We start from the raw sequence: 27,641 nt of genomic DNA on the forward strand, positions 1-27,641 counted from the left end.
TCTTCCTTTCTCTCCAAAATAAATAAACATTTTTAAAAAAACCAACCTGTGTCATTTTGTTGCTTCAGGTTAATAAGTGAAGTAAAATAATGGAAAAAAGACCAAATTTTAAATAAGTCTTATTTATTCTCCATTTCAGAGGCTGGTTTAATTGATTTATATTTTCCCGTAAGTGTGGAAGTCAGAAAGTTGAAGTTTGTCATAATAAAAAGTAACAGGTAAGTGGATGTTATGATAGCATTTTAATTTAATAAAACTCTTCTGTTCTCATTGGTTTTAAGGCTGTGATTTCATTTCTAAATATTGATTTCAATGAGTAAACTTTTTGTGTTGCAGGATCATCTTATCAGAAATACTCAACACATTATAAGATTGTTCTGTTATATATTCTTCAACAGACAAGAATTTTTAAAATAATTAGAATGAAAACTTGATGAAATTAATTTTTAACAATTCTGTTTTCATTTTAACAAAACAGCAGAAACCTTAAAATTATATTGAATTATTATTTAAAATAATTGTTAACTCTAAACACTTTGTGTCAGTGAATGAACTGGTTACAAAATTACATGGGAAATGAAAGAAATTCTGAATCCTAGGCTCTGTCTCAGCCCTACTAAACCAGAATTTTGGGGAATGACTTTGATATTCAGCCTGGGTTGGGAACCATTGCAGTATGTAATGTTGAAGGATTATAGTTTTAAGGAGGTAGCAACTTGGAAACTTTATTTGTAGAGAAATCTCATTGCACCAACTGGAAAAAATACCCCTTATTTATTTGGTTTATGTAGTCGTCAGAAGAGAAACATCTTGTGTGTAAGGCACGAATTAGTTACTTTGATTTTTAGTAATTATGTCAGGTAATTTATTTTAAAATCTGCACCTATGTGGCTTAAACAGAAAATACACGTATCTTTACTCTTGTGACAGAATTTGATGTTAGGTCCAACTCAGACGTAGGACTTTGTCTTTACAGACTGAGTACTGAACCTATTTCCTAATAATTCTAACAAGTTATCAGAAAATTGATGAAAAATGGACTCTGGTCTTCACCTGTCAACAACACACCACTCTGTTAGAACGTGCACACCTCTCCTGTCTCTTCAAGGCTCACTCACTGATCAATTCAGTAGCTCATGGCAGCCTTATCTAATTTCGTAATTTATTGAAGTAGGAAAGTGCGTCGGACTCGAGAATGAATTTCTGTTCTCTGATATTATCAAAGGTATTTTCCTCACAGGAGTAAGGACTTACTGTTTTTTGTTTGTTTGTTTTTACCATTTTCTTTGTTTCCAGTTGAGTATTCCCGGACAGTAGCCACTTGACTTTGGTTATTCAGCATGCAGAACAGACAAGGATACTGCAGCTATTGCTGTGTGCGCTATAATAACCTGGAACAGGTGAGAGGATCCTGTGAGCACGGTTATACCTCAAAGGACCTAGTCATGTATTTTATTAAACTCATTTATTCATCCGTTGAACAACGGATCGTTGTGAATCTTCTAATTGGTAGACACCGTTTAAAGTTCTCAGGATATAGCCATGGACAGATCCAAGTGCCTTTTGTAGTGCAGTAAGACAGAAAATACATAGTCATATAAACATAATATGTCAGGTTGTGATAAGTGTTATGAGGAAAGTAAAATAGAGAGAGGAGTACACTCTTAGGCGGGGCGGCCTGGAAAGGTTAAGGAGCGACAGACATTTGAGTTGAGATTTGAATGAATGTGGGATCCAGGCTTGCTCATATCTGCGGGAAGAGTTTCTAGGCAGAGGGGTGGCTGTCATGCTAACCAGAAGCCGGGAGCCCATGTGGCCACAGTGCTGGTAAGGTGGAGGGCGGCTGTTAAGTGAGGGGTGAAGAATTTAGAGAATTAGATGCTGTAAGACATTACAGAATAAGGTAAGGACTTACAAGATTACGCTTTCATGCACAAACATTCTCAAGTTTGCTGTGGTTACATTTAGCTCTTTCCCCCTCCTCCTGTTGCTTGTGCTTTTGGTGTCATAAAAGATTGCCAGGTCCAAGGTCATGACGTGTTATGCCTTATATTTTCCTCTTAAGAATTTTATAGTTTTAGTACTTCCATTTAGGCCTTTGATTCATTTTTCAGTTAATTTTCTTATATGTTGTGATTTGAATTACCTCCTAGAAGCCCTGTCTACAAATACAGTCACATCGAAAGCTAGGACTTCAACATACGAATTTGGGGGCTGGAGGACACAATTCAGTCTGTAGCAATTAATATTGATTGAGTTTTAGCTATTAAGCCAATTTTGCATCCCTGGGCTAAATCCCACTTGGTCATGGTGCTTAATACTTCTGTATGTTCCTGGATTTGGCTTGGTAGTATTTTGTTGAGAATTTTTGTGTCTATATTCATAAGAAATATTGTCTGTAGCTTTATTTCCTTGTGATGTTTTTGATTTAAGTACTGGCATGGTACTGGCTTCAAAGAATGAATTGAGTGGTATTCCTTTCTTTTCTTTTTGTCCAAAGAGTTTGTCCATAGCATTGTATATGGGCATTGTGAAGTAAGTATTCATAGGAATAGTAGCTGTAGGTCTTTTGGCTGGGGTTGTTAACTTGGAAGAGTCTCAAGGTTTTCTTCAGGGTCTGAGCTGTGGAATTGTGTCATAGGTGAAGGAATAGTATAATGAAGCTCTGGTCCTGTTAGTGCTTATCACTTAGTTCTGTCTTAAGTGATAGCTAAGATGAGTTTGTCCTATGTAAAAATTCTGCTGTTTAGTGGCATTTATTTTGTTGAGTTATCAACAGTCATCATATAAATTCATACTAAGAAAAAGTTATTGTGATTTCCACATCTCTGCCTTTTTATAGAAAAAACCTTTCTGATGCTGGTTATAAATACGAGGTAGCAGATAATAAATCTCAAAGCTCTCTTTAGTGTTTCTGTCATGATCGAGAAATTATGTCACCACTTGACTTGGACGATTACTTGTTGAGCTTTTGATATTAATAAAATATTAAATCTTCAACTAGAAGTTCTATTCAGTAAGCATTTCCATATAACTTTTTGTGTAAGCTTTAAAATAATTTTTAGACATTTGGATACTCATGTACTAAGCAGGCACTTAAAAAGGCTGTTGACAGGGTGCCTGAGGGGCTCACTCGGTTAAGTGAAGGACTCTTGGTTTTGGCTCAGGTCATGATCTCACGGTTTATGGGATAGAGCCCCATGTTGGGCTCTGTGCTGACAGCACAGAACCTGCTTGGGATGCTCTATCTGTCCTTCCCCTATTTGCTTGTGCGTGTGCTCTGTCTCTATCTTTCTCTCTCAAAATAAATAAGACAAAAAAAAAAAAAAACCCTATTGATGACAGCTGAAGTAATTTGTACTTAGTACAAAGTCTTAAATAAATAAATAAATAAGTCGATCAATTTCATAGCTTTGGAGAACTCTAAAGGCAGTGGAGAAATATAGGGCCCAGATCTACCTGAATATTCAACAGAAACAATGGAAACCAAAAGAAAGAAAACAACTACCAACTTAGTATTCTATGCTTAATAAATATATCCTTGAAAAAAAAGGAAATAGAAATATTTTCAGAAAACGAAATTAAGGGAATTTATTGGTTACAGACCCTTACTGAAGGAAATCCTAAAAAGAGTTCTTCAGACAGAAGGAAGGTGATTTCAGTTGGAAACTTAGAGATACGGGATGTCATGAAGAGCAGGGGAAAGGTAGCAGGTGGTCTAAATTCATGATATCTTGTGGCATTGACAACAGCGGCACTTAAACTGGAAGGAGAGTAAATTGAGTTAATTCTTTGCTTAAGAAGAGAGTAAAAGTGACAAGTAATTCTGGATCTTGGTAGGTCAGGGTTGCTTGTTACAATCTGTTAGCACTAATAGACTAGAAAAAGAGCCTAGCCTATAACTACCTACCAACTTTACAGAAGTGGAGAACATGGGATAATAAAAGATGGTCCACAAAAAGGAAAGAAAGAAGAGACATAGGGACATCATATAGGCAGGAGTAATGGCAACAGTTTTAAAAATAAAAACAAAGATTAAATCCAAATACATCAATACTATGTTAAGTGAAAATAGACTTGATGCTTGAATTAAACTATCCAGTATGTTATCAGAGATTCTAGCAAGGGAAATAAGGAAAGAAAGAAATTAAAATGATAAGGATTAGATGAAAAGAAACAAAACTGTGATGGTACATTGTACAAACTGTGATTGTAGATGTCGAAAACCGAAAGGTACCTGGGCAAATGATTAGAGTTGATAAGTGAGTTTAATAAGCTTGTTGGGCAATATAAAAAGAAATTGTATTTTTAGATCCAACAGCATACAGAAAACGAGACCTAAAAAAGGTATTTAATAATAGCATCCAAGAACATGAACTCTAAGGAATAAATATAACAAAATATGTGTAAGGTTTTTACGTAAAAAACTATAAACACTGAGAGAAGTATAAGAAAAATTAAATAATTGGTGTGATACACCACTTGGAAAAATCAATATTACAAACATGCCAGTTTTCCCCAAACATATATGTTGATTTAATGAAATTCCAAACAAAATTCCAGGAACCTTTTTTTTTGTTTTTTCAAGAATTTATTTTTAAGTAATCCCCACACCCAACGAGGGGGTCGAACTTTCAACCCAGGGATCAAGACTCACGTACTGCACCACTGAGTGAGCCAGGGACCCCTAGAAAAGTTGTTTTTAATGAAAATTAAGCCAGTTCCAAAAATCTGTATGCACATGCAGAAGGCTAGGAAAAACCAGGAGAGTCTTGTGGAAGAACAAAGTCAGGAGACTTCGTGTGCCAGGTATCAAAATTTATTACTAAACTACAGTCTTTAAGACAGTGGTACAAAATTAGAAAGACCATGGAAATAAACCAAAAACTTCAGAAACAGACACATATGTGGATATTTGATTTGTGACAAGTGTGGCTGCTAAAGAATGGTAAGGATAGGACTTTCTTCAGTAAATGCTGCTGGGTCAATTGGATATCCATATGGAGAAGAAGAAATGAAACTCTGTCACTAAATCATCCCGGATACAAATACCAATTTCAAGTAGATTGTAGATGTAAATATTACAGGTAAAACAGTAAGACTTATAGAAATAAATTGAAAATCTTTATGATTTTTGAGGTAGGGAGAGATCTCCTAAACTGGTAACAAAAAGCACTGACAGAGAAGAAAATTGGTGAATTGGACTGCAGTAAAGTTAAGAAACACTGGGAGATGATTAAGAAGGTGGAGAGGTGTCCTGTAACTATTTCTGGGAAAGCTGTGGATTTACTGTGTATGCGAGTGTGTGCTCGCAAAAATACACTTGATGAACTCCCTGCCCCCAAAAGGAAAAGTGAAAAGGTGAGCCACAGAGGGAAGGACGGTGTTTGAGACACATATAATTGAGCAGAGAGCTCATGTCGAGAAGAAATAATTTTTACACTTCATTAAATAAAAGAACATGCATTTGAAAGACAGGAAGAGACTTGAACAGACACATCATAAAAGAAGATATCCAGGTGACCACTAAAGATGAAAAGCTGTCACAAAAATTGCAAATTTAAAGCAACAGTGATACAGCATTAAACCCGCTCTACCGTAGCTAAAATTAAAGAGACTGACAGTAGCAGGTGTTGATGAGGAAATAGAGGGATGGCAACTGTGACACCTTGCTGGTGAGGGTACAGATTGGTACAGCCCCTTTGGAAGACATCAGTGCAGAGCCTGGCGGAGGCGCGATCCCGTGGTGGGATCATGACCTGAGCTGAAATCAAGAGCCAGACGCTTAACTGACTGGTGCCCTAGTCTTTGGCTTTTAAGAATACAGTGATTCAACTCTCTTCTCTCTTTGAACAGATTTTTATTGTAAAAATACTTGCTCGGGAAAAATAAAAGAATTTATAAGAAAAAGTTTTAAACTACCTAGAAGTGTACCTCACAGATACAAATGCTTTTAAAATTTTGGTTTATTTTCTTCCATTGACTTGTCTATACCTTTTAAAACTATAGTTTCAGGTAAAAGCATACATGTGATTTTTGCATCTTCCATTTTTCTTCTAATATGTAACATTTCTCCATGTTATTTAAAATTCTTTGTATTATTTTAGGTAGCTGTATAGTATTACATTTTAGGGTATGTTATAATTTAAGGATTTTACTATTAGACATTTTGGAGACTTCCAGCTTTTTCTTGTTATGCTTTTTTTTTTTTTTTTTTTGCATACATCATCCACATTTAAGATAATTTCCTTAGCACAGATTTAGAGAAATGTGATCATTTTATTCAAGGGAAAGGTAGTTGTATGATTTTTAGATACATATTTTAGAATTGCTTTATAGAAAGGTTATATCAGTTTATACTTCTTCCAGGAGTATATAAACGAATCCATTTGTGAAACTCACTACTACTGACTATTACCTATGTAAGACTGTTCAGTTACTTTTCTTTTTTTAACAGCATATGTCCAGTGTTCAGCACAGATACTTGACCACACAGAGTCGACAGAGGATGGGAACCTCTAGTTTGATGGAACGTTTCTTGCAGGATGTACTCCGCCATCACCCGTATCATTCTCAAGAAAGCAGGTAAGGTAGCTGAGCGCAACTGTATCCGTACATAGCTACTATATGTTACAGTAGACTTTTATGTTAACTTGCTAGTACTTCTTAAAGTGAATCTTTTACTTAAGGAATATAAAGTGAGATTTTATCTAGTAAACTTCTCTTTGTAATTACTTAAAATTTTTTCCTAGCTTAAACAAGCAATTTCACTGTAAAGGGTAGTAGGGACTACACCATGCTTTTCTCTAAATAAAAGTTGTAGGCAGATAAACAATTTTATATCATTAAGGTGTTCCATTAAGAATGTCATAGGATTGGGGCGCCTGGGTGGCTTAGTCGGTTAAGCGTCCGACTTTCGCTTGGGTCATGATCTCGCGGTTCGTGGGTTCGAGCCCCGCGTCGAGACTGCCAGCTCAGAGCCTGGAGCCTGTTTCAGAGTCTGTGTCTCCCTCTCTCTCTGACCCTCCCCTGCTCATGCTGTCTCTCTCTCTCTCCTAGAAATAAATATAAATATTGAAAAAAAAAAAAAGAATGTCATAGGATTAAGTTGGGGAAAAGGTGGGGACAAAAATAGGTTTTAATTTTTTTCTTTATAATGATCTTTCTTTTCTTTAGTTTTTTTTTTTTTTAGTTTATTGTCAAGTTGGTTTCTGTATAACACTCAGTGCTCATCCCCACAAGTGCCCTCCTCCGTGCCCATCTCCCCCCTTCTCCCCCCCCCCCACCTGTCCTCAGTTTGTTCTCAGCATTCAAGAGTCTCTCATGGTTTGCCTCCCTCCCTTTCCTCCACCATTTCCCCCCTTCTTCTCCCCCACGGTCCTCTGTTAAGTTCCTCCTAATCCTCCTATACGTGCAAACATATGGTATCTGTCCTTCTCTGCCTGACTTATTTTGCTCAGCATAACACCCTCAAGATCCATCCATGTTGCTACACATGGCCAGATTTCATTCTTTCTCATGGCCATGTAGTAATCCACCTTTTAATTTTTTTTTTAACGTGTGCTTATTTTTGAGAGAGAAAGCAAAAGCGAGAGCAAGAGAAACAGCAGGCAGGGGACGGGCAGAGAGAGAAGAAGACACAGAATCCAAAGCTGTCAGCACAGAGCCTGATGTGGGGCTCAAACCTATGAATGATTGAGATCATGACCTGAGCCGAAGTCGGATGCTAAACTGACTGAGCCACCCAGGCGCCCCAATAGTAGCTTGTAAACGATTCGTAACAGACAACCTGGTGACTGTAGTGCAGAGTAAGGGTAGTCTAAGTAAAAACTAAGTCAGTTCCACATGAATTGAACACATGAATTGAACTGACTAGAAGAGACCTTAAATAGAATGACTTTTTAATGATCTGTCAGTATCTTGAGAGCTTTCTCTTTTATCAGTTTTTTTTGGCTGAAGTTTTAATAAAAATATTTTGGTAACATGTAAGAGTTAACGTTCTATGTTAAAGGAAAATATTGGTAGAAGATTAGATTAAGTACTGTGGCGAGTTTGCAGCTACAGCTGTATGAGAAAGCAAAATAGATTATTAGCACCATCGGTGCAGAATTAGGTGTTGAGATAAGCACCAGCATTTCTAGAAAAAGGATAAACTTGAATGCTTTGCAAGTCACAACCTAGAGTTTAGCAAATGATGAATAGTTTAAATGGGGGAAAACTTTTAGAAAATATGTTATTTTTTAGCCATTGGAAAGATTATCTTGTGGTGAGTATAAAAATCCAGTTTATAGCATGTATAAGCAGGGCTTCAACACACATTTTGTACATGCAGCTATTTCTGTGGTATACATTTCTAGAACTTGAACTTCTGGGCTAAAGTTTCTGGACCTTCAAAAATATTTTCTATTTTTTAACCTTTAGTTTTAGAACAGTTTCAGGCTTACAGAAAAGTGCAAAACTCACACAGGGAATTCTTGTATAACTTTCACCTGACTTAATCTAAAAGAGTCACGTCACAATGATCAAATCCATGACATTACATTGGTGCTATACTATTTGTAGACCTTACTCAGATTTTGTCAGTTGTCTTACTAATAATGTCCTTTATTTTGGGACCAGGATTTAGTCCAGGATCACACATGGCATTTAGTGGTCCCATCTTCTTATTCATCTCCCTGATTCATGAACAGTCCTTGGTCTTTTGCTTTCAAGACTTGGACACTGCTGGCCACTTATTTAGTATGATATTCGCCAGTTGGGGTATGCCTGACATTTTCTCATGATTAAACTTTGGTTACGCATGTGGGGAGAAGAACAAATTATAGTTGGTGTGCCCTTCTCAGTGTATCAAGAGACCCATGAGGTTGCCATGCCTCACGGCTGGTTATGTTAACTTGGATCTCTTAATTAAGGTGGCTTGTCTACTGCAGTGTTCCTTTTGCCCCATAATTCATAACAAGGACTTTGAGACTATGTAAATAAATACTGTTTCTTATTGTACCTCCACTCACTTATATTAAACACTGATTGATGAGTCTTCCTGAAACAGTTTTTATGTGTATTAATCAGAATTCTACCTTTATGAAGAAGGGCTTTCTTGTTCCCTCACTTATTTATTAAGTTATCCATATCATTATAAACCCCTGGATGTGTCTTCTGTGGGCTTTAATCCTTTACTGTTATTTATTTTGTTGCTCGAGGTGTGTGTGTGGAAATTTAAAATTCTTGAGAGACACTTCCTAGAAGGCTATGCCAATTTATATGCAATTTATCTAATATACGTATACATAGTAGTCTATGAGAATGCTTGGTTCTTACCTCTCTTGGTAACACTGGGATAAGCAGCCACCCCCCCTCCCCCATCTAACCTAAGAGGCTAAAACCATATGTCCCTTAGTAAGTCTTTGTTTACTTCTGAATAAAATAGATTGTCTCTTTATATATGTTTATTAGCCTTATGTTTATTTTACGAATTGTTTGTAGATTTGCCTGTTTTGCTGTTGAATTATTTGTATATTTTGAATGTGTATGCAATATTTATAGATAATAGTCTTTTATATCTTAAAATATGTTGTGACTCTTTTCTCAGAATCTGTCAAATGTCTTTGATCCGTGTGTATTGTCTTTTACTATATAGAAATGAAACATTTTGGCATAATTAGATACAAGGGGACTTTTCCTTTATGGCTTCTTTCATGTCTTTTCCTTCATGTCCTTATTTTACTTTTAAATATTTTTCATCTTCCTGGAGTTTGTTTTTATACGTGGTGTGAGGTGGGGTTTATTATTTTTTTTAAATAAACATATATGGTCTCCACTGATATAAAATGTCACTGGAGGGCCACCTGGCTGGCTCTGTTGGTAGCGCACACGACTCTTGATCTCCAGTTGTGAGTTCGAGCCCCACATTGGGTGTGGAGATTACTTTAAAAATAAAAAAGATGTCATCTGTAGCATAAGCTAAATTCTTGTATTTGTGTGAATGTCTATATATCTGATTTTGAATTACATTTTCTTATCTTGAGGTTTTTAAATCCCATGCAACATATTACTTACAATTGTAAGCATTCTGAATTACAGAGTTGATTCTTTAAAGTTTCTTCTCTCTTCCCCCTTACCTAGACATTGCAGGTTTTTCTATTATTTTAGCCTTCTTGAAAATCAGCTCTTGATTTGCTTTTGTTTTCTGTTTATTGGTGTTTCTTTTTCTTAATTTATTTCCTCAAATTTCTTGCGTGGGGGGAAATCGGTTATTTTACGTTTTTTTAAAAAATTAAGTTTATTTATTTTGATAGAGAAAAAGCGAGCACAAGCAGGGGAGGGACAGAGAAAAGGAGGGACAGAATCCCAGCATAGAGCCCTTTGTGGGGCTCAGAACTCACAAACTGAGATCATGACCTGAGCCAAGATCAAGAGTCAGAGACTTAACGGACTCTGCCACCCAGGCGTCCTGGTTGTTTTTTCTATCTTTCTGAATTAAGCGCTCATTGAATTCATTTGTGTCTAGTAAATCCTCTTTTAGTGGAAGACTTAAAAGTGTCAGGTTTCCATTTTGATCACATCTCATAGATTTGATATATAGTTCTAAGATTTTATTTATAGATCTTAAAAATTTAGCACAAGACTTCTATAAAAGAGGGGTTTTAAATCTTGAGTGGTTAGATCTTTAGAGGGCTTTTTGGTGTAAAATTAGTTTAAAATGAGTAGAAATGTAGATTGTAGTTTAGGTGTTAGTTTTAAGCACATACAGATGTAAATCAAAGCGTCCAGGTGGTGAACCCTAACTTTTGTGGGGTTTTGCCTAATTGTTTGATTTTATGATTCTGCCTTACTTTCTTTTCTTTGCCAAATGTTATAAGATTAATTTTATTTTGAGACCTTTGTGATAGTCTTTAAGACAAATAAACGGGGATGGTCTTCAGGGCTTCTGAGAAACTAGGGTAAAGTGGTATCTCTACTGCAGTTTTATTGATTAGAATTCAGAAGTGTGAAAAAATTTGGAATTTTTTTGTCCCATCATATTATTTTGATACCTGGGTTAACATTTTAACTTTACAAATACCAAAAAAAGTTATTTTAGTGTTAATTATGATAAATTTTCATGGGAAAGAAATCATATTTATGATATATTAAAAAAAAGTTGCAGGGCGCCTGGCTGGCTCAGTCAGTCGAACTTGATCTGGGGGTTGTGAGTTTGAGCTCCACGTTGGGTGTGGAGATTACTTAAAAGTAAAAGCTTTTAAAAAATTGCATGTGGCTGACACGTATATACATTTCTCTTAGATGATTGAGGCATCTTCCAAATTGAAAAGTGTTTCATAAAGGTACCTTTTAGGTGCTCATGTATTTTAAAAAACTTATTTTTAAAAGACTACAGTTTAGGACAGTTTTAAGATGAACAGAAAACTTGAGAAGGTAGTACACAGAGTTACTGTAAGCCTCCCCACCTAGCTTCCCTATTACTAACAACTTGCACTGTTATGGTACATTTGCTACAGTTAATGAATCAGTATTAATACATTAAGTTCTGTAGTTTATTCAGTATTTTTAGTTTTTACCTAATGTCTTTTTTTTTGTTTCAAGATCCCATCTAGGCTAACCATGTTCCATTAACTCGCCACGTCTCCTTAGACTCCTCTTGGCATTTTTAATTTATTAATAGACATTGCCAGATTGTTTTTCATAGAGATTCAGTTAACCTCTATTCCTACTAACAGTGTATTAAAGTGCCTATGTCATGACACCCTTGCCAAAGCAATGTGTTGCTATGAACACTGGGGTGCTTGTATCCATTTGAATTAGTACTTTTGTAGTCTCTGGGTAAATGCCTAGTAGTGCAATTGCTGGATCATAGGGTAGTTCTAGTTTTAACTTTGTGAGGAACCTCCATACTGCTTTCCAGAGTGGCTGCTGTACCAGCTTGCATTCCCACCAACAGTGCAAGAGGGTTCCCCTTTCTCCGCATCCTCGCCAACACCTGTTATTTCTTGTGTTGTTGATTTTAAGCTATTCTGACAGGTGTGAGGTGATATCTCTTCGTAGGTTTTTGATTTGTATTTCCCTGATAATAAGTGAGTATCTTTTTGTGTGTCTGTTGGCCATCTGTTATATCTTCTTTGGAAAAATGTCTGCTCATGTCTTCTGTCCATTTTTTAAAAATTGGATTATTTGTTTTTGGTGTGTTGAATTGTAGAAATTCTTTATGTATTTTGGATACTAACCCTTTATCAGATATGTCATTTGAAAATCTCTCCTCCCATTTGGTAGGTTGCTTTTTTCCCCCTAATGTTTGGTTACTTTTGAGAGAGAGAGGGAGTGAGAACGTGCATGAGTTGGGGAGGGGCAGAGAGAGAGAGAGAGAAGGAGACACAGAATTCGAAGCAGGTTCCAGGCTCTGTGCCACATCTATTTTTTATCTATTTATCAGTCAGTGGACATTTGGGCTGTTTCCATAATACACACACACACACACACACACACACACACACGCATATATATATGCAATGGAATATTGCTTAGCCATGAAAAAGAATAGAATCTTGCCATTTTAACCATGTGGATTGAGCTAGAGAGTATTATGCTAAGCGAAATCAGTCAGAGAAAGACAAATACTGTATGATTTTTACCATATGTGGAATTTAAGAAACAGAACAAACGAGCATAGGGAAAAAAGAGAGGGAGAGACAAACCAAGAAACAGACTGACTATAGAGAACAATCTGTTGATTACTAGAGGGGAGGTGGGTAGGAGGGTGGGTGAAATAGGTGATGGGGATTAAGGAGGGCAGTTGTTATACGATGAGCACTGGTATTATATGGAAGTGTTTAATCACTATATTGTAGACCTGAAGCTAATATGTAATACTTTATGTTAACTAACCGGAATTTAAATAAACGCTTGAAAAGAAACGACAATGTGTTAAGGTAATATGGCTAACTAACATTTGTGAATGATTACTATTTTCCAGGCTTTTAAAAAATGCTCTTTATATAGAACTACGAATTTACTCATCAAAACAATCTCTTGAGGGAAAATTATATTTTTTCTCTAGGAGATAACTGAAGCCTGGAAGGTGAAGTGACTGATGTTACACCTTTTCCTATTTACCACTCTGATATATGGCTTTCTTAAAAAAAATAGTTTTTCATGTTTAGGAGCCGTTTGTGTTTTTTTTTTTTTAATTAAAATTTTTTTAAAGTTTATTTATTTTGAGAGAGAGAGATTGCGGGTGGGGATGGGGCAGAGAGAGAGGGAGAGAGAATCCTGAGTAGGCTCTGTGCTGTCAGGGCAGAGCCTGACATGGGGCTCGAACTCAAGAACTGTGAGATCATGACCTGAGCTGAAACCAAGACTTGGACACTCAGCCAACTGAGCCATCCAGGTGCCCTGCCATTTATGTTCATCAAGTAGCAGTTGGTGGAGCCACCTCTGTCTTTTGCGCTGGCTTACCTACCTGAAAATATGTACAGTGTATAGCCTCATGTGATTGCCTTGATTCTTTGTCCTCTAACAGTTGGGCCCAGGATGGAAAGAAAATAACCTTTATTATGACTTTACCTTAACATTTAGATATTAGAATGTCTTTATGGATTTTTTTCCTTGCTTTTTAGATCCATGCAAAATGAGAGACTTCTTACGAATATGGTGTCACCTGCTGCGTCACCTCCTGAAGTGGTTCCCATCGATGATTCTGTTTCTGAAGAAATGACTGATGATACTGCTAGTGTCAAAGCAGAGAGCTCCGCCAGGGGTTTTGAACCTAGTAAAGAGCTACATTCTAGACCTAGTAAATCTCAGGAATATATACAGGGGGTTTCAGTTAGACCATCAGTTATTCAAAAACTGGAGAAGGGACAGCAGCAGCCCTTGGAGTTTGTGGATAAAATTGGGAGTGGTAGGAAAGAATTTAATCCAGTTGGTATTGGTCGAGCTACAAATAATCGGCAGAGCTTAATATGTCCCTCGGTGATTTCTAGTGCTCCTGCTAGTTGTATACCTGGAAGCTCCTATGATAGACCAGTTACAACTAAAACTACTAGGTCACCAGCAGTAGCCAGTTTGGATCCAGTCAGAAGATGTGACCCAAACAAAGTTGACAGATACCTTGAACAGCCAGAGAGGGGTTCTAGAAAATCTGTGCTATCATCCACTCTAGAAACATCTTCAGTTTCCTATCAGAAACGTAAAGAATCAGATAGAAAATCTTTATGTACAAATTCAGATAAATTGATTATACAGGAAGATGTAAAATCTCAGCGTAAAATTTTCTCAACTGGCACTAAAGTGCGTGGATTTATGGGTACTGAAGGCTCCTCAAAATCTGAATCTCTTTCCAAATTGGCTGTACACCAAGCAATCAGGGTGAATAAAACTGGCATGCCTTCTAATAAAGGACTCTTTGAAGATGCTACTGCAAAGCACCGTGAGAAATTCTTTTCTGGTATGGATCAGATCCAAGAGGAAAAGCATTTGGGTTTTAATAAGTCAGCCTTTTTGGAACAGAAGAGCTCAGTGATTTCTGAAACGAAGTTTGCTCGTGGCTCTCTTCAGTCAGCATCTAATCAACCCGAAGAGGCTGCACAGGACTTTTGGAAGGAGGAGCAAGTTGACCAAGAAGATAAAAACTATGACTCAAGAGCTTCTGAATTGAGTTTTGACTGCAATTCTTCTTTTCATTCACTGAATGAGCAATCTAGAGTGACTGCCAAAGAAGTAAGCATTTCAGAGGAAGAATATGCTGATGTACAGTGTATGAATAATAAATCTTATGTTTCTGAAATAAGTTCTGATTGTGCTGGCTCTCTTCAGTTGGCTACCAACCGAACTCAAGTAATTGTTAAGGGTGTAAGTGTTCAGAAGGCAAAACCTGTTAGCCTGGTTGATGAAAGCTATGAATCTAGTGATTCTGAGATTAATTTTGATTGTGATGCCTTACCTCAGTCAGCTGATGACTACACCCAACAGCCTGCAAATGAAGTAAACATTTCTAAGGAGGAACACCTTGACTTGGTTGATAAGAACTATGGATCTAGTAGCTCTGAAATAAGTACTGATTCTACTTTGCCTCTTCAATCAGTGAGTGACCAACTCCCAGGGGCTGTCACAGAAGCAAAACTTGAGAAGATTGACATTGGCCTGGTTGATAAGAACTATGGATCAAGTTGTTCTGAAACAAGTACTGATAACGATGTTTCTCTTCAGTCAGTAGTTGACCCTGTTGCTCTTCAGTCAGTAGTTGACCATGTTGCTCTTCAGTCAGTAGTTGACCCTGTTGCTCTTCAGTCAGTAGTTGACCATGTTGCTCTTCAGTCAGTAGTTGACCCTCTTGCTCTTCAGTCAGTAGTTGACCCTCTTGCTCTTCAGTCAGTAGTTGACCATGTTGCTCTTCAGTCAGTAGTTGACCATGTTGCTCTTCAGTCAGTAGTTGACCATGTTGCTCTTCAGTCAGTAGTTGACCCTGTTGCTCTTCAGTCAGTAATTGACCATCCCCAACTGGTTGTCAAAGAAAGAAACCTACAAGATAGGCATGTCTATCTGAAAGATCAGGGCTATAAATTCAGTAGTGCTAAAGAACATCTTGATTATGCTGTCTCTCTCAACACAGTGACTGATGAATCTCAGAGGGCTGCTGAAGAAATCCATCTTCTGGAAGAGAAGAATGAACCTGTGGATATGAGCTATGATTCTCATGGTTCTGAAATGAGTTTTCACACCGATGCCCGCTTAGTGGCTGGCCAGTCCGGAGTAATAGTTAAAAAAGTAAGCCCTCGAGAAGTAGCTGTTGACCTGGAGAATAAGAGTGTTAAGTCTAGCAATTCTGATCAGAGCTTTGATTCTAATGCTTCTCTTTACCAGTCAGCTAGTGATCAACGTCAAGGGGCTCTGGGTGAAATAAGCCTGAAAGAGTTAAATGTCGATATAGAAGTTAAGAGCTATGGGTGTTCCAGTTCTGAGCTGACTTTTGAATCTGATCCCCCTGTTAGGTCAGGTACTGAGCAGTCTGAGATGGACATTGACGAAATAAGAAAAAGGCACATTAACTTGGAAGAACACTGTGGGTCAAATAGTTCTGGAATAACTTTTGATTCTGATACTGCTTCTCGCTCAGGAGGTGACCAGTCTCAAGTAGCTATTTATGTGGAGGAACCAAGTCCTCTGGAAAATAAGATGAGTAAGTCTTGTGTTCCTGAAGTAGCTTTTGATTCTGGTATACCTGTTCATTCAGGGACAAATCAACCTGGACTAGCTGTTAAAGAAGTAATCGTTCAGAAAGAAGAATATATACACTTGGGAAGGAAGAATGATGAACCCAGTGGTTCTGAAATAAGTTTGGATTTTTATGTCCCTCCTCATTCAGTGATTAGCCCTCCTGAAGTAGCTTTGGAAAAGCTAAGTCTTCACAAAGAAGAGCAGATCTACTTGGACAATAAGGTAAATGAACCTAGTGCTTCTGAATTAAACTTGGATTATGATATTTTTCATTCAATTCCTGGACATTCTCAAGATCCCATTCAAGAAGTAAACCTTCAGAAAGAAGAGCACATACACTTAGAAAATAAAGGTAATGGACCTGGTATTTCTGAAATCAGCCTAAAACCTGACATTTCTTTTCATTTAGTGACTGATCATCCTAACATAGCTGAACCTGACAGTTCTTTTCATTTAGTGACTGATCATCCTAATATAGCTGTTCAAGAAACAAGCCATCAGAAAGAACACATAAAGCTACAAGATAAGGATAATGGATTAAGTGTTTATGAAACAAGTTTGGATGCTGGTGTCCACCTTCATCAGTCAGTGACTCACAAGCCTGAACTGTCTGTTAAAGAAATATGGCTTCAAAAAGAAAAGCTTATTAAATTACAGAGTAAAAATGCTAAAGCTAGCGGTTCTGAAACAGGTTCTGATGTTCCTCATTATTTAGTGACTGAACCTCAGATAGCTGTCAAAGAAATCAGTGTTCAGAAAGAAGAACATGTTCCAGAAACACATGACAAATACAGTAGCTCTGGAATAATGTTTGAGGCTGACGTCCCCCCTCAGTCAATGACTGAAACACCTCACATCGCTGTTTTGAAGGAGGACCGTGTTGACCCAGAAGGTGAAAGTACTGCCTCGAGAGGTTTTGCAGTAAACTTGGATGTTGGAGCCCCTTTTCATTCGGTCATTGGTCAACCTCAGACAACCCTCCTGAAGGAAAGAAATGTTCATCTGGAAGATAAAAACAGTGAACCTAGTCATTGTAAGGTAAGGTTTGATTGTGGTGACGCTCTTCAGCCATTGACTAGGCAATTTCAGGAAGTGGTTAGGAGAACAACCCTGTGGAAGAAAGAGAATATTGGACTGCAAAATAAAGTGTTTGAAACTAGTGGCTCTAAATTAATCCATGGTTTTGGTGTTTCTCTTCAGCCTGTGGCTGATCAGCCTGAACGGGCTGTTAAACGAGTAAACCGTGAGAATGAAGGTCATGTGAATGTGGAAGATAAGCACAGCCAATGTAGTGGTTCTGAAATGAGTTTGGATTCTGATTTCTTGGTTCAGTCCGTAGTTGATCAACCTCAAATAACTGTTTTGGATCAGGACCACGTTGAGCTAGAAGAGAAGCACAGTCGGTCTGGTGGTTCTGAAATAAGTTTTGATTCTGAGGATCCTCTTCAGTCAGTGGCTGACCAGGTTAGAAAAACTATTAAAGAAATAAGCCTTTGGAAGGATGAAGTTGATGTGGAAGATAAGAGGGATGAAGGTGATGTGGAAGATAAGAGGGATGAAGGTGATGTGGAAGATAAGAGGGATGAATCCAAGGGTTTTGAAATTGTGTATGATTCTGATATCCTTTTTCAGTCAGTGGCTGGCCAAACTGAAGAAGTCGTTAAGGAGATCAACCTTTGGAAGGAGCACGTTGACTTGCCAGGGAAGATTGTGGAGCCCGTTGGTTCTAAAATAAATTTTGATTCTAATGAACCAATCCAGTCAGTGGCTAATGAAATTCAAGAGGCTATTACAGCAGAAATAAATCTTCTGAGGGAAGGACATGTTTGCCTGGCTGATAAGGGCTATGAACCCAATGATTCTGAAATAATTTATGTTTCAGATATCCCTCTTCAATCAGTGGTTGAGCAGCCACACATTTTGGAAGGGGAACATGTCAATTTGGAAGATAAGAGCAATGTTTCTTGTCCTGAAATAACTTTTATTTCTGATGACCATCTTCACTCAGTGGCTGACCAGCTTCAAAAATCTGTTAAAGAAGTAAGTCTTTGGAAGGAAGACCATATTTACCTGGAAGATAAGAGCTATAAACTGGGTGACTTTGAAGTAAGTTATGATTCTGATGTTCCTGTTCACTTTGTAGCTGATCAGTCTCCTCTGACCGTCAAAGAAATAAGCTCGCTAAAGAGGGGTCATAATGACCTAGAAAATAAGGACTGTGGACCTAGTGTTTCTGAAATAAAATGTGATTCTGGTGTTCATATTCAGTTAGAAGTTGACCAGTCTCAAGTGGTGTGCAAAGAAATAGATCTTCCGAAGGAACGGCATCTTGGCATGGAAGTAAAGACCAGTGAACCTAGTGATTCTGAAATGATGTGTGATTCGGATGTTCCTCTTGAAATTGTGGTTAACGAACTTCAGGTGTCGGTTAAAGAAGCAAATCTACCGAAGATGCTCTTTGTGGACCTGGTGACCAGTGATAGTGATTGTGAAGTGATTGCTGAGTCTGATATCCCTTTTCAGCCAGTGATTGACTCCTCTCACGTGACTGTCAAAGAAGTCGATTGTATAAATACAGAAGGTTTTGATCTAGGTGAGTGCTGTGACTCTTGTGATTCTGAAGTAGGATATGTTTGTGAAGCCTCTCCTCAATCAATGACAAATGAACCCAAAGAGACTTTCAGAGTAGTAAACCAGAAGAAAGACTATATTATTCTCCAAGAGGCAAGCTGTGAGTCTTATGGTTCTGAAATAAAGTTTCAAATTGACCCCCCCGATAGGTCTGTGACATCACAAGGGTCTGATAAAGAAACGGTGAAGCTTATTGAAGATAAGGGTCGTGGATCTGATCGTCCTAAGAAAAATTTTAAACGAGAAGACCATTCTGAGCCTGTGACTAAACAACCTCAGAAAGCTGCTAAAGGAGTCCATATTTGTCAGAAGAAAGAAGAAACTACGGGCCGAAAAGATAAGCACGGTGAATCTAGGGCTTCTGCAGGGTCTCGTAAAGCCTCTCCTGGGTCAGCAGGCCGTCAGAGGGCTGGTAAAGGAAACCAGAAGTTAAAATCTGCAGATCGACGAAGTATGAGCTGTGAACCATGCGGTTCTGGGATGAGTCGCTCTCTTCAGTGTGATCGCTCCCTTCAGTCTAATACCGGCAAGCGTCAAGAAGCTGCTAATAGAAAGGAAGGGTCTAAGAAGAGGTCTGGTGACCTAAAAGAAAAAAGACGTGACTCCCGTTCAGGCCCTGTTCTCAGGGGCGATTCTGCAAGGAACCGGGAAAAAGCAAAGGAGGTCATAGAAGACAATCCTGATGAACCAGTTCTGGAAGCCTTGCCTCATGTCCCGCCTTCATTTGTTGGGAAGACATGGTCTCAAATAATGAGAGAAGATGACATGAAGATTAATGCTCTCGTGAAGGAATTTAAGGAAGGTCGTTTCCACTGCTACTTTGATGACGACTGCGAGACCAGGAAAGTAAAAAAAAAAAATTTGAATAAAGGAAAAAAGATTACCTGGGCTGACGTTAGTCAGGACACTGCAGCAATTCAAGTTTTTTCAGACTGTGATGATAATGCAGGTGGCATTTCAGATACTGATGACTTTTCAGTGGCCTTAGATAAACCTAGCCATCATCCTATAGCAAAGAGGCCTTATGAACAATCCTGGCGAGTGGCTTCTCGATGCCAGGCTGTAAAAGTCAGCCATGGAACTCAAACCAATCTCATAAAAGAGTCAGTGACAAAAGGAAGTGGACCAGAGGAAGACTTGCGAACAAGGAAGCGTTTACTTTTACAGAAAGACAGAAAAATGAAAAACAGAGTGCAAATTGGAACACTTGAATTTCCTGAAACATGTACTAAAGTTTTGAAGCCTTTGCAACCCAATGCCTTAGTCTATGTTATTTCTTCAAATATGAAATTTCAGAATGGCGAATCCTTCAACTTTTCTAAAAAGTACCTTGGTGGCAGAAGTAGTCGAGATGTTAGCATACAGTACAAATATAAGCGGAGGTCCTTTGATTACTACGACCCATTGACTAAGAAAATTGTAACGAATCCTCCAGAAACTGATAGAAATAACTGGCATCAAATTCACTTGAACGACCCAAGCTCCAGTTCAGATGAAGATGCTCCTGCAGAAGGCTTTGATCCAACAGGCATTTTGACACTAAGAGATGAACTAATGGCCTACCCAGGGGCCCATATTTCTCCCGAGCGTGTGCCAAGACCAGGGACTTCGAGAGCTAGTGAAGTTCCAGTCAGAAGTAATTTCCAGTCAACTCCTGTAAACCGCGATGCTGCCGTAACCTCCCCCAAATCAGCTCCACGTAAGATCCTACAAAGTAAAAAGAAAATTCAGAGAAGGAAGATGAAAACTAGCAAGCCTGGTTTTCCGCAGAAGGTTTATAAACCAATTGCTCTCCAGCCCAAAACCCGAATCGCTTCAGAAAAACAGTCAATTTGGATTCGGACCAAACTAAGTGATATAATTAGCAAGTATATTTCAAAATACTCTGTTTTTCTGCGTCGCAAATATCAGTCCAGGAGCGCCTTTATTCGACTGCATCTTAAGAAAAAATGTGACGTCACCAAGTTAAAGAAGGCGAAGAAACCAGCCAAAATGCTTTTGAGCCCGCCGGTTCCCACGGTTCCGTCGGTTCCCACGGTTCCGCCGGTTCCCTTTGTTCCGGCGGCTCCGTCGGTTCCACCGGTTCCCTCGGTTCCACCGGTTCCGTTGGTTCCGCAGGTTCCGTCGGTGGCAGCTGCTGACGGGCAGTTAGGAGGAGTCCCTTGCTGTACTTTCAAGCCACCTGTGCAGGATTCTTGGCCCGCTGCAGGAAGAAGGAGGAATGGCAAAAAACGCTCTAGGATAAAAAGGAGAAACTCTTCTAGACCTGTTAAAAGATACGCTTTGAGAAGCTTATATTCTCAGGTACCGTACTCTGATAGGGTGAGGACTCGGCTGTCAGACAAACCGCAGGTTGATGAGGCCACCTAGAAGCGTTTCTGTTAGGCTAGCTGAGGATTCCGTACTTGACTTGAAATACATTTTGTGCACATAGCTTTCCCAGCTTTGGTAAAAAAATTAACCTTCAACTATTTTGCTACAGACATTATTTTTCAGAATTTTTATAATTCATTTAAAATTCGTGTTTAAGGTCCTTTTTTTTCCTAAAGATTCAGACACATCCTTTGTCCTTATGCTGTAGAAGAGCTTCATTTTAATTTATACCCATAATTTAGCATAGTATACATTTTTCTTCCTCAAATCATGTCCTTCTTATTTATTTTTTATGATTGTATCTCATGTCAGCAGGTTATGATATTGCAAAAATGAATGTGGCAAACAATGCTACCTTATTTTTACTTTTTAAAAATTGGAACAAATGAATATGTCCTATATTCTGTGTGTTTCAGAGTGGTATTGTCAATACCATATTCTGACTGGATACTTAAGAAGAAACTATAGTAAGTTATCTCAACTTTTGAATGAGGTTGATTTAAATGATCAGAAACAAAACATAATGTATCTTACTTTTAAAAGCATTCAAGAAAATGAGATTCCATAATCTTTAACCCAGTTTTTAAAAACTGCCTAGTGATTTTATATACTTAAACACAAACTCCTCCTGCTTCATTTAAATTGGATCTGCAAGTCTCTGACTTTCCTTATTTGGACACATGCGCATATACAATGTCTGTAGGTTTTTCTTTAGCATTATTAGATCTTAATGGGAAAATGATCTTGCCAGTGTAATTAATGTTTTCCACCACCTTTATTCCCCTCCACCTGAAGTGTTGGTGGTTTATTATTAAAATCTGGGTTATCTCATGGCCTTACCTCTTAAAAATATTTCAGCCACTACCATATCATTTTTTGTAACAGCTTGAACTGAAATTACTGGTTTGGTAATTTGGGCAGACCATTAATGGTTGCCATTAACAAACTATTTGTAATCTTAATATTTCAAAAGGTCTAATAAAACCGATAGCCTACCTGGAGGCCAATTTTGCAAGTGAAAAACGACATATTTGTACAGTAGTTTGACTTTCCTTAAACTTGCTATCTGATTTTAATAGTTCAAACAAAAGATGTTAAGATAAGCAGTTGGGTCTGAGATACTCAGAATATGTTTGAGTCCTTTATTCAGGAACACTGGTTGAGCTGGTATCGATGCATCCGATTATCCTGTTAAGACAAGGATCCTGGATCCTACTCTATCATTAATGTTAAAGGAAACCTGAATTTCGACTACATTGTATAAACCATATTTTATTGAAACTAGATCAGTGTACCATGATTTCAGAGATAAAAATGTGTTACTTTAGAATTAATGAAATATAGTGTAACAGTTGGTGTCTAAATGTAGTTTTATTTCAGGGGCCATTTTTAACCTGTGGGTACGTTATGATGGTGTTCTGTTGTAATTTCTTTACTTCGAAACTTAAAACAATTATTCTGTTGAAAAAAATGGACAAATGTTTATATTTTTCGTTGCAAAACAATGTCAACCCTGCCTCCTATACAAACATATTTTAATTCCCCTTCTTTAAAACAGCACTATAGGCCACAAGTTTAAAATAATCCTCCAATTCTCATTTAGAAAGAAAACTGTCCTACTGATTAGGAAGTAAACAAGCAGCTAATATGTAAAAATATTCTATTTGTGGGTATTGGTGTCTTTTTTGCCTATAGATTAGACACTGTAATTTCCTTAAGTACTATTAGTAGGCATTCTGGATGCTTTTGGTTTAAGTTAAAAAGCAAGAGATCACATGGAAATAATGTACTCCATAATTACGATGTAGCATATCTATTGTGATTACATCATGCAGAGAGGACAGTTCTTATCATTCAAATGATCAAAAGCAGTTAATAAATTTTACTACTTTTTTCACATTGGAAACTTCTAAATACCATTTTTTGAGAGAAAAAAGGTTTATATTTAAAATTTATATTACTAAAAATATCAAAGTATAATACAGTCCTAATTATTTTTTTTAACATTTTGGAAATATTTATAAGTTCCTGTAATCATTATTTTAGACAAGCTTGAAAACTTGAAATTGTAAAAATTATAATTTAAATTAGAAATGAATTACTTAACAGAATTTGGTAGGATGCAAGATGTGCCCCTTTGTCGAAATATATTTTGGCTTAATTTGCAGATTAGATGAAACAGTTGGATGTTTTTTGTGTATTCAATAATGCATTAAATTCTTTTAATAGTAAAAAATCAAATTATAACCACAATGAATATTTTATTAATATTGTCCTTGTTCAGTATCTTGCATAGATTTTTATTATAATTGTCCCAAGTTATACAGTATGTGGACAATATTGTGTGAAGTGTGTTTTGCATTTGTGCATTTAAATTATTTGTGTAATTAGGGCTCTGAGTGACACTTTTTGGTAAAGAGAAACTATATTTAAATATTCAAGCAAGTATATATTTCCATGTAAAGCTAATGTGAAGACTAATGTATTTTTTATAATGCAGTTTAAAGAGTAAATTTGTTTTCAAAGTTATCAAGATAAAATTTATCAAGTATTGAAATTTGTCTCTACTTTCTCCTCATGTTAGGAAGCTTTTCTGGGAATACTTAAGGAATCAGAGAGTAACAAAAACAAGTTCATTTTATAAATGGTCTTAGAGATAATAAATAGAATATAAATGTTGATGCTGGTGAGGAAATAGTTTAACCAAAGAGATACAGGTATGTTCATGGAGTAGTTATTTCAAAGGATTAAAATGAAACAGCTATTTAATTGACTGGTGGCGTAGTGGGTTAGCAACTTTTCACTTTGTATACCTGTATTGGAAGAGTCAATGAACCGGATTGAGTTCAGGAGGCGGTACTCACACCATTATTTGACACCTACTGGGAAGAGAGAGCTTTGGCGCCTCCGGTGTCACAGCGTCTATTAGAAAGGACAAGAAGACATGGAAAGGTGTACGTATGTCACTGAGGTAGGGGCCTTTGGCCTCCATAGCATTGATTTCTGGGTTTTTTTGGTCCCGGATTATATTGTTAAGATGTAGCAACAGCCTACTCTTTGTGATAAAAAATTACTCAAGTAAAAAAAATGTGATGGATGTCCATATTCAATAAAGGACCTTTATATAGAGAAATAAAATGCGGAACATACTAAAAAAATAATGTAATTAGGGAATTAACACATCAAAATGTCAACTTGAGAAGATGAGAGGCTGAGGAAGAGTCTCAACATTTTCCGAAACTTTATTTAGACCCCAAATATTAGGGAAATAATGTAGTAAGTTTCCTTTGTTCTTATACTTTATATGTATATTTAAAAAGTTCTCCCCAAATAATTTTAAACTGTTTATTTTGATTAAGAAATAGGTTTCGGGTGAACTATAATTTGTTGCCGAGTCTTTTAATTAAGTATGAACTTATACTTTATTTACGTTTATAATTTATTATATGCATGTTGTTGTGTTTTTTTTTTTTACATGCATTTTATTTTCTAAGTTTTTAAGCTGGACGTGTGTGTGTGCGCGCGTGTACATCTTGAGCCCTTACAAGTGCCGGGCACTGTTCTAAGCTTTTAAACTGTGTTATCTCATTTGATCTTCAAAGAGCCCTTACGAGTTATGTACTGTGATTGTCACTAAATAGCTCTATGCCTCAATTTTGGGATTACACATGAGTTGTTGTTTAATGTAATCAAATGGGGATCACAGTCCATCCCCGGTGCCAGGACACCACTAATCTACTGTCTGTATAGTTTAGCCTTTTCTGGACATTTCATATAAATGGCATCGTACAATATGTGGTCTTTGTATCTGGCTTCTTTCAGTTACTATAGTGTGTTTGAGGGTCATTCATGTTGTAGCATGTATCAGTATTTTGTTCTTTTTTTAATTGCTGAGTAGTATTTATAATTAGTTTTTAATGAAGCTGGTAACAGAGTGCTGGTCTCCTGATCAATATGATAAAAGCTGTTAGGCTTGAGGCTAGCTGTTCCTTTATGACTCTCATACCTGTTACCCTTGATTACTACCCTAATTCCAAGACCACCTGGATATCTGCCTTTTTAAGTGCCCTTATCCCATACTTGAATGCTTTATACTTCCCCTGTCTTTAACTCCCTTTACTGCCTATCTTTGCAGTCTTTCCACTGTGCTTTGTGAATTCTCATTTTCAGTGTCAACACATTATCCTGTGTTCTCAATCTTCTCACAGTGGATTGCTTGAATGTAACCGAGCTGAGAATCACATCCAAGGTGCCCGTTATCCTAATGTACATGTGCTGTAGAGCCAGGAAGTGTTGGTGATGGTACTGGTCATTCTTCTTTAAAATCATTCTTCTGTGTAACCCAGTGCACACCATCAGAATCCACACTGTTATACCCGTCTTCTCCATAGACCTCATTTGGAATTTACAGATTGTTCCAAAATGTCCTCTAGAGGTCCAGGATTTGATCCAGGATCACATATGGTCATGACTGTTTAGTTTCCTGACTGTTTAGTTTCCTTCTTTACGGAGCAGTTCCTCAGCCTTTCTTTGTATTTAATAACTTGACATTTTGAAGTGTGCAAACCAGTTTCTTTGTGGAATGTCCCTCAGTTTGTCTGGTGTTTCTTTATAGTTAATGCTTTTTTGGGGGGGGGGGCAGAAATTCTGTGGACTTCTCAATGTATCATAACTGCAGCCATGTGATGTCAGTTTGAATAAAAGTGGTGATTGAAAATATCCCGTCTTTGTCTTTATCTTAGAGGAATAACTTTTAATAATCTGAAATGGGGGCTTTCATAGTGGGAACATTGAGTTATTAACATATACATTTTTTTCACAACTGAATTTTGAGGCAGTTATGACTGAATTTTTTTTTGTTACATTTATCATCTAACTCATCAGCTAAGATAGTAGTTTATGTGTACACTTAACATATGTAACTTAAACCCCTACTACATGCCAGGTCCTTTGGTGGGTGCTAAGCATCAAACACACAAGCCTCTAGTTATTCATGTTCATTAGCTGATAATGAGTGAAAGAATTTTAATAGTGGTAAGTTAGCGAACCAGCAACATAATTCTTAAACTTTCAAAAGATCATTAATAAACCCATATAGATAACACTGGACACTGCTATTTGGCATGGAAAACTGTCTCAACTTTCTGCACAGAGACCATTTGCAAAGCATTTCTCACTTATCTGGAAGGATTGCTTTCCTGTGTTTGCATTATTATGAATAGTCTATCTTGTGTTGGTTTGATGCATCAAAATGAATTTTTATATGTAGACTCCCTTAGATATTGTCTTATCAGGGCACAGAAGAGACTTCTTAAGGGAAACTTAATATATACATTAGATGTGTGAGTTGTTATCAGTCCTTTTGAATTGGAAAAATAGAAGGTTTATTACTTTTTTTGGAGAGTTGTAATTGGAGTCATAGGTAATAAATGATACTCTGTTGTCTATTGAGCTGAAATTGTTTTACTAGGTGAATGACCGCTTGAAAATATTATCTATCATAATTATTTCACTGTACCAGATGTTGGTAGCCTAGTAACTGTTATTACTATAGTTTAACACAGTGACCTTCTTACATCTAGGATATGTTTAGGTGAGTATTTGAGGTAGCATTGATGGTTCTATAGTCAGAAAAACATCTTAACCCTTTTTAATGATAATCTTCAGGTTTTCATACTGGGTGTACTACTTCACACCAATAGCCTAGCACAACTACAAGGTGGCTTTCTTTTTTTTTTTTTTTTACTGCAGAGAAAGCATCTCAAGTCGAATATAAAAAGTTGCATGACAAAGTGTGACCGTCTTTTGAGAACAAATAGTAACCTCAAATTGCCCAGTGTCATCAAGTAGCAACTGCCAGGTAGCATTTGGAGCTAGGACATTTCTTCAGCTGTGCTGGATGATCATGTGAAGAGGCAGAACATGAGGCAAAATAAAAGTGGCAGAATCAAGACAAAGCTAAATTTTAGTATTATCCATAATGAAGTGGACCTTTTAGAAGTTGATGAAAGCTTTGCCATTAAAAATTTTTTTTAAACGTTTATTCATTTTTGAGAGACAGAGCATGATGCGTGGGGGAGGGGCAGAGAGAAAGGGAGACACAGAATCCGAAGCAGGCTCTAAGCCCTGAGCTGTCAGCACAGAGCCTGACGCAGGGCTCGAACTCAGAAACCGTGAGATCTTGCCCTGAAACGAGGTTGGACGCTTAACTGACTGAGCCACCAGGCACCCCTGGGCCATTTTTAATGTGTTTGCATCACCTGATTAAGTTGCTTAACATTTAAATCATTTTCAAAATTTATTTTTATTATATTTTATATAACAGTTCTATTGAAACAGAATTCATATACCATAGAATTTACCCAATTAGAGTACAATTCATTGTTTCTTAGTATATTCACAAGAGTTGTGTGGCTATCACCACAATC

General features: G+C 37.3%; 1 protein-coding gene across 1 annotated transcript; it reads left to right on the forward strand.

The window, feature by feature from the left end:
- The first annotated feature begins 137 nt into the window (after positions 1-137).
- Positions 138-27,211, forward strand: ZDBF2 (zinc finger DBF-type containing 2). Its single transcript, XM_039218012.1, has 8 exons — positions 138-218; positions 1,297-1,400; positions 6,458-6,585; positions 13,611-15,204; positions 15,472-16,561; positions 16,733-17,054; positions 17,172-21,144; positions 26,965-27,211. The coding sequence occupies exons 2-8, from the start codon at positions 1,341-1,343 to the stop codon at positions 27,061-27,063; spliced, it is 7,266 nt and encodes a 2,421-aa protein (XP_039073943.1). The 5' UTR covers positions 138-218; positions 1,297-1,340; the 3' UTR covers positions 27,064-27,211.
- Positions 27,212-27,641: the final 430 nt, after the last annotated feature.

Source organism: Hyaena hyaena, unplaced genomic scaffold (assembly GCF_003009895.1).
Source record: "Hyaena hyaena isolate Hyena2069 unplaced genomic scaffold, ASM300989v1 scaffold_729, whole genome shotgun sequence".
NCBI classification, from domain to species: Eukaryota; Metazoa; Chordata; class Mammalia; order Carnivora; family Hyaenidae; genus Hyaena; species Hyaena hyaena.

Bases quoted from the DNA above. Each gene is read 5' to 3' on its own strand.
- ZDBF2 (XM_039218012.1), top strand. From the start codon at position 1,341: ATGCAGAACAGACAAGGATACTGCAGCTATTGCTGTGTGCGCTATAAT. The intron at 1,401-6,457 runs GTGAGAGGATCC...TTTTTTTAACAG, and splicing joins GCTATAATAACCTGGAACAG to CATATGTCCAGTGTTCAGCA. The intron at 17,055-17,171 runs AACACCTCACAT...TTCGGTCATTGG, and splicing joins CCCCCTCAGTCAATGACTGA to TCAACCTCAGACAACCCTCC.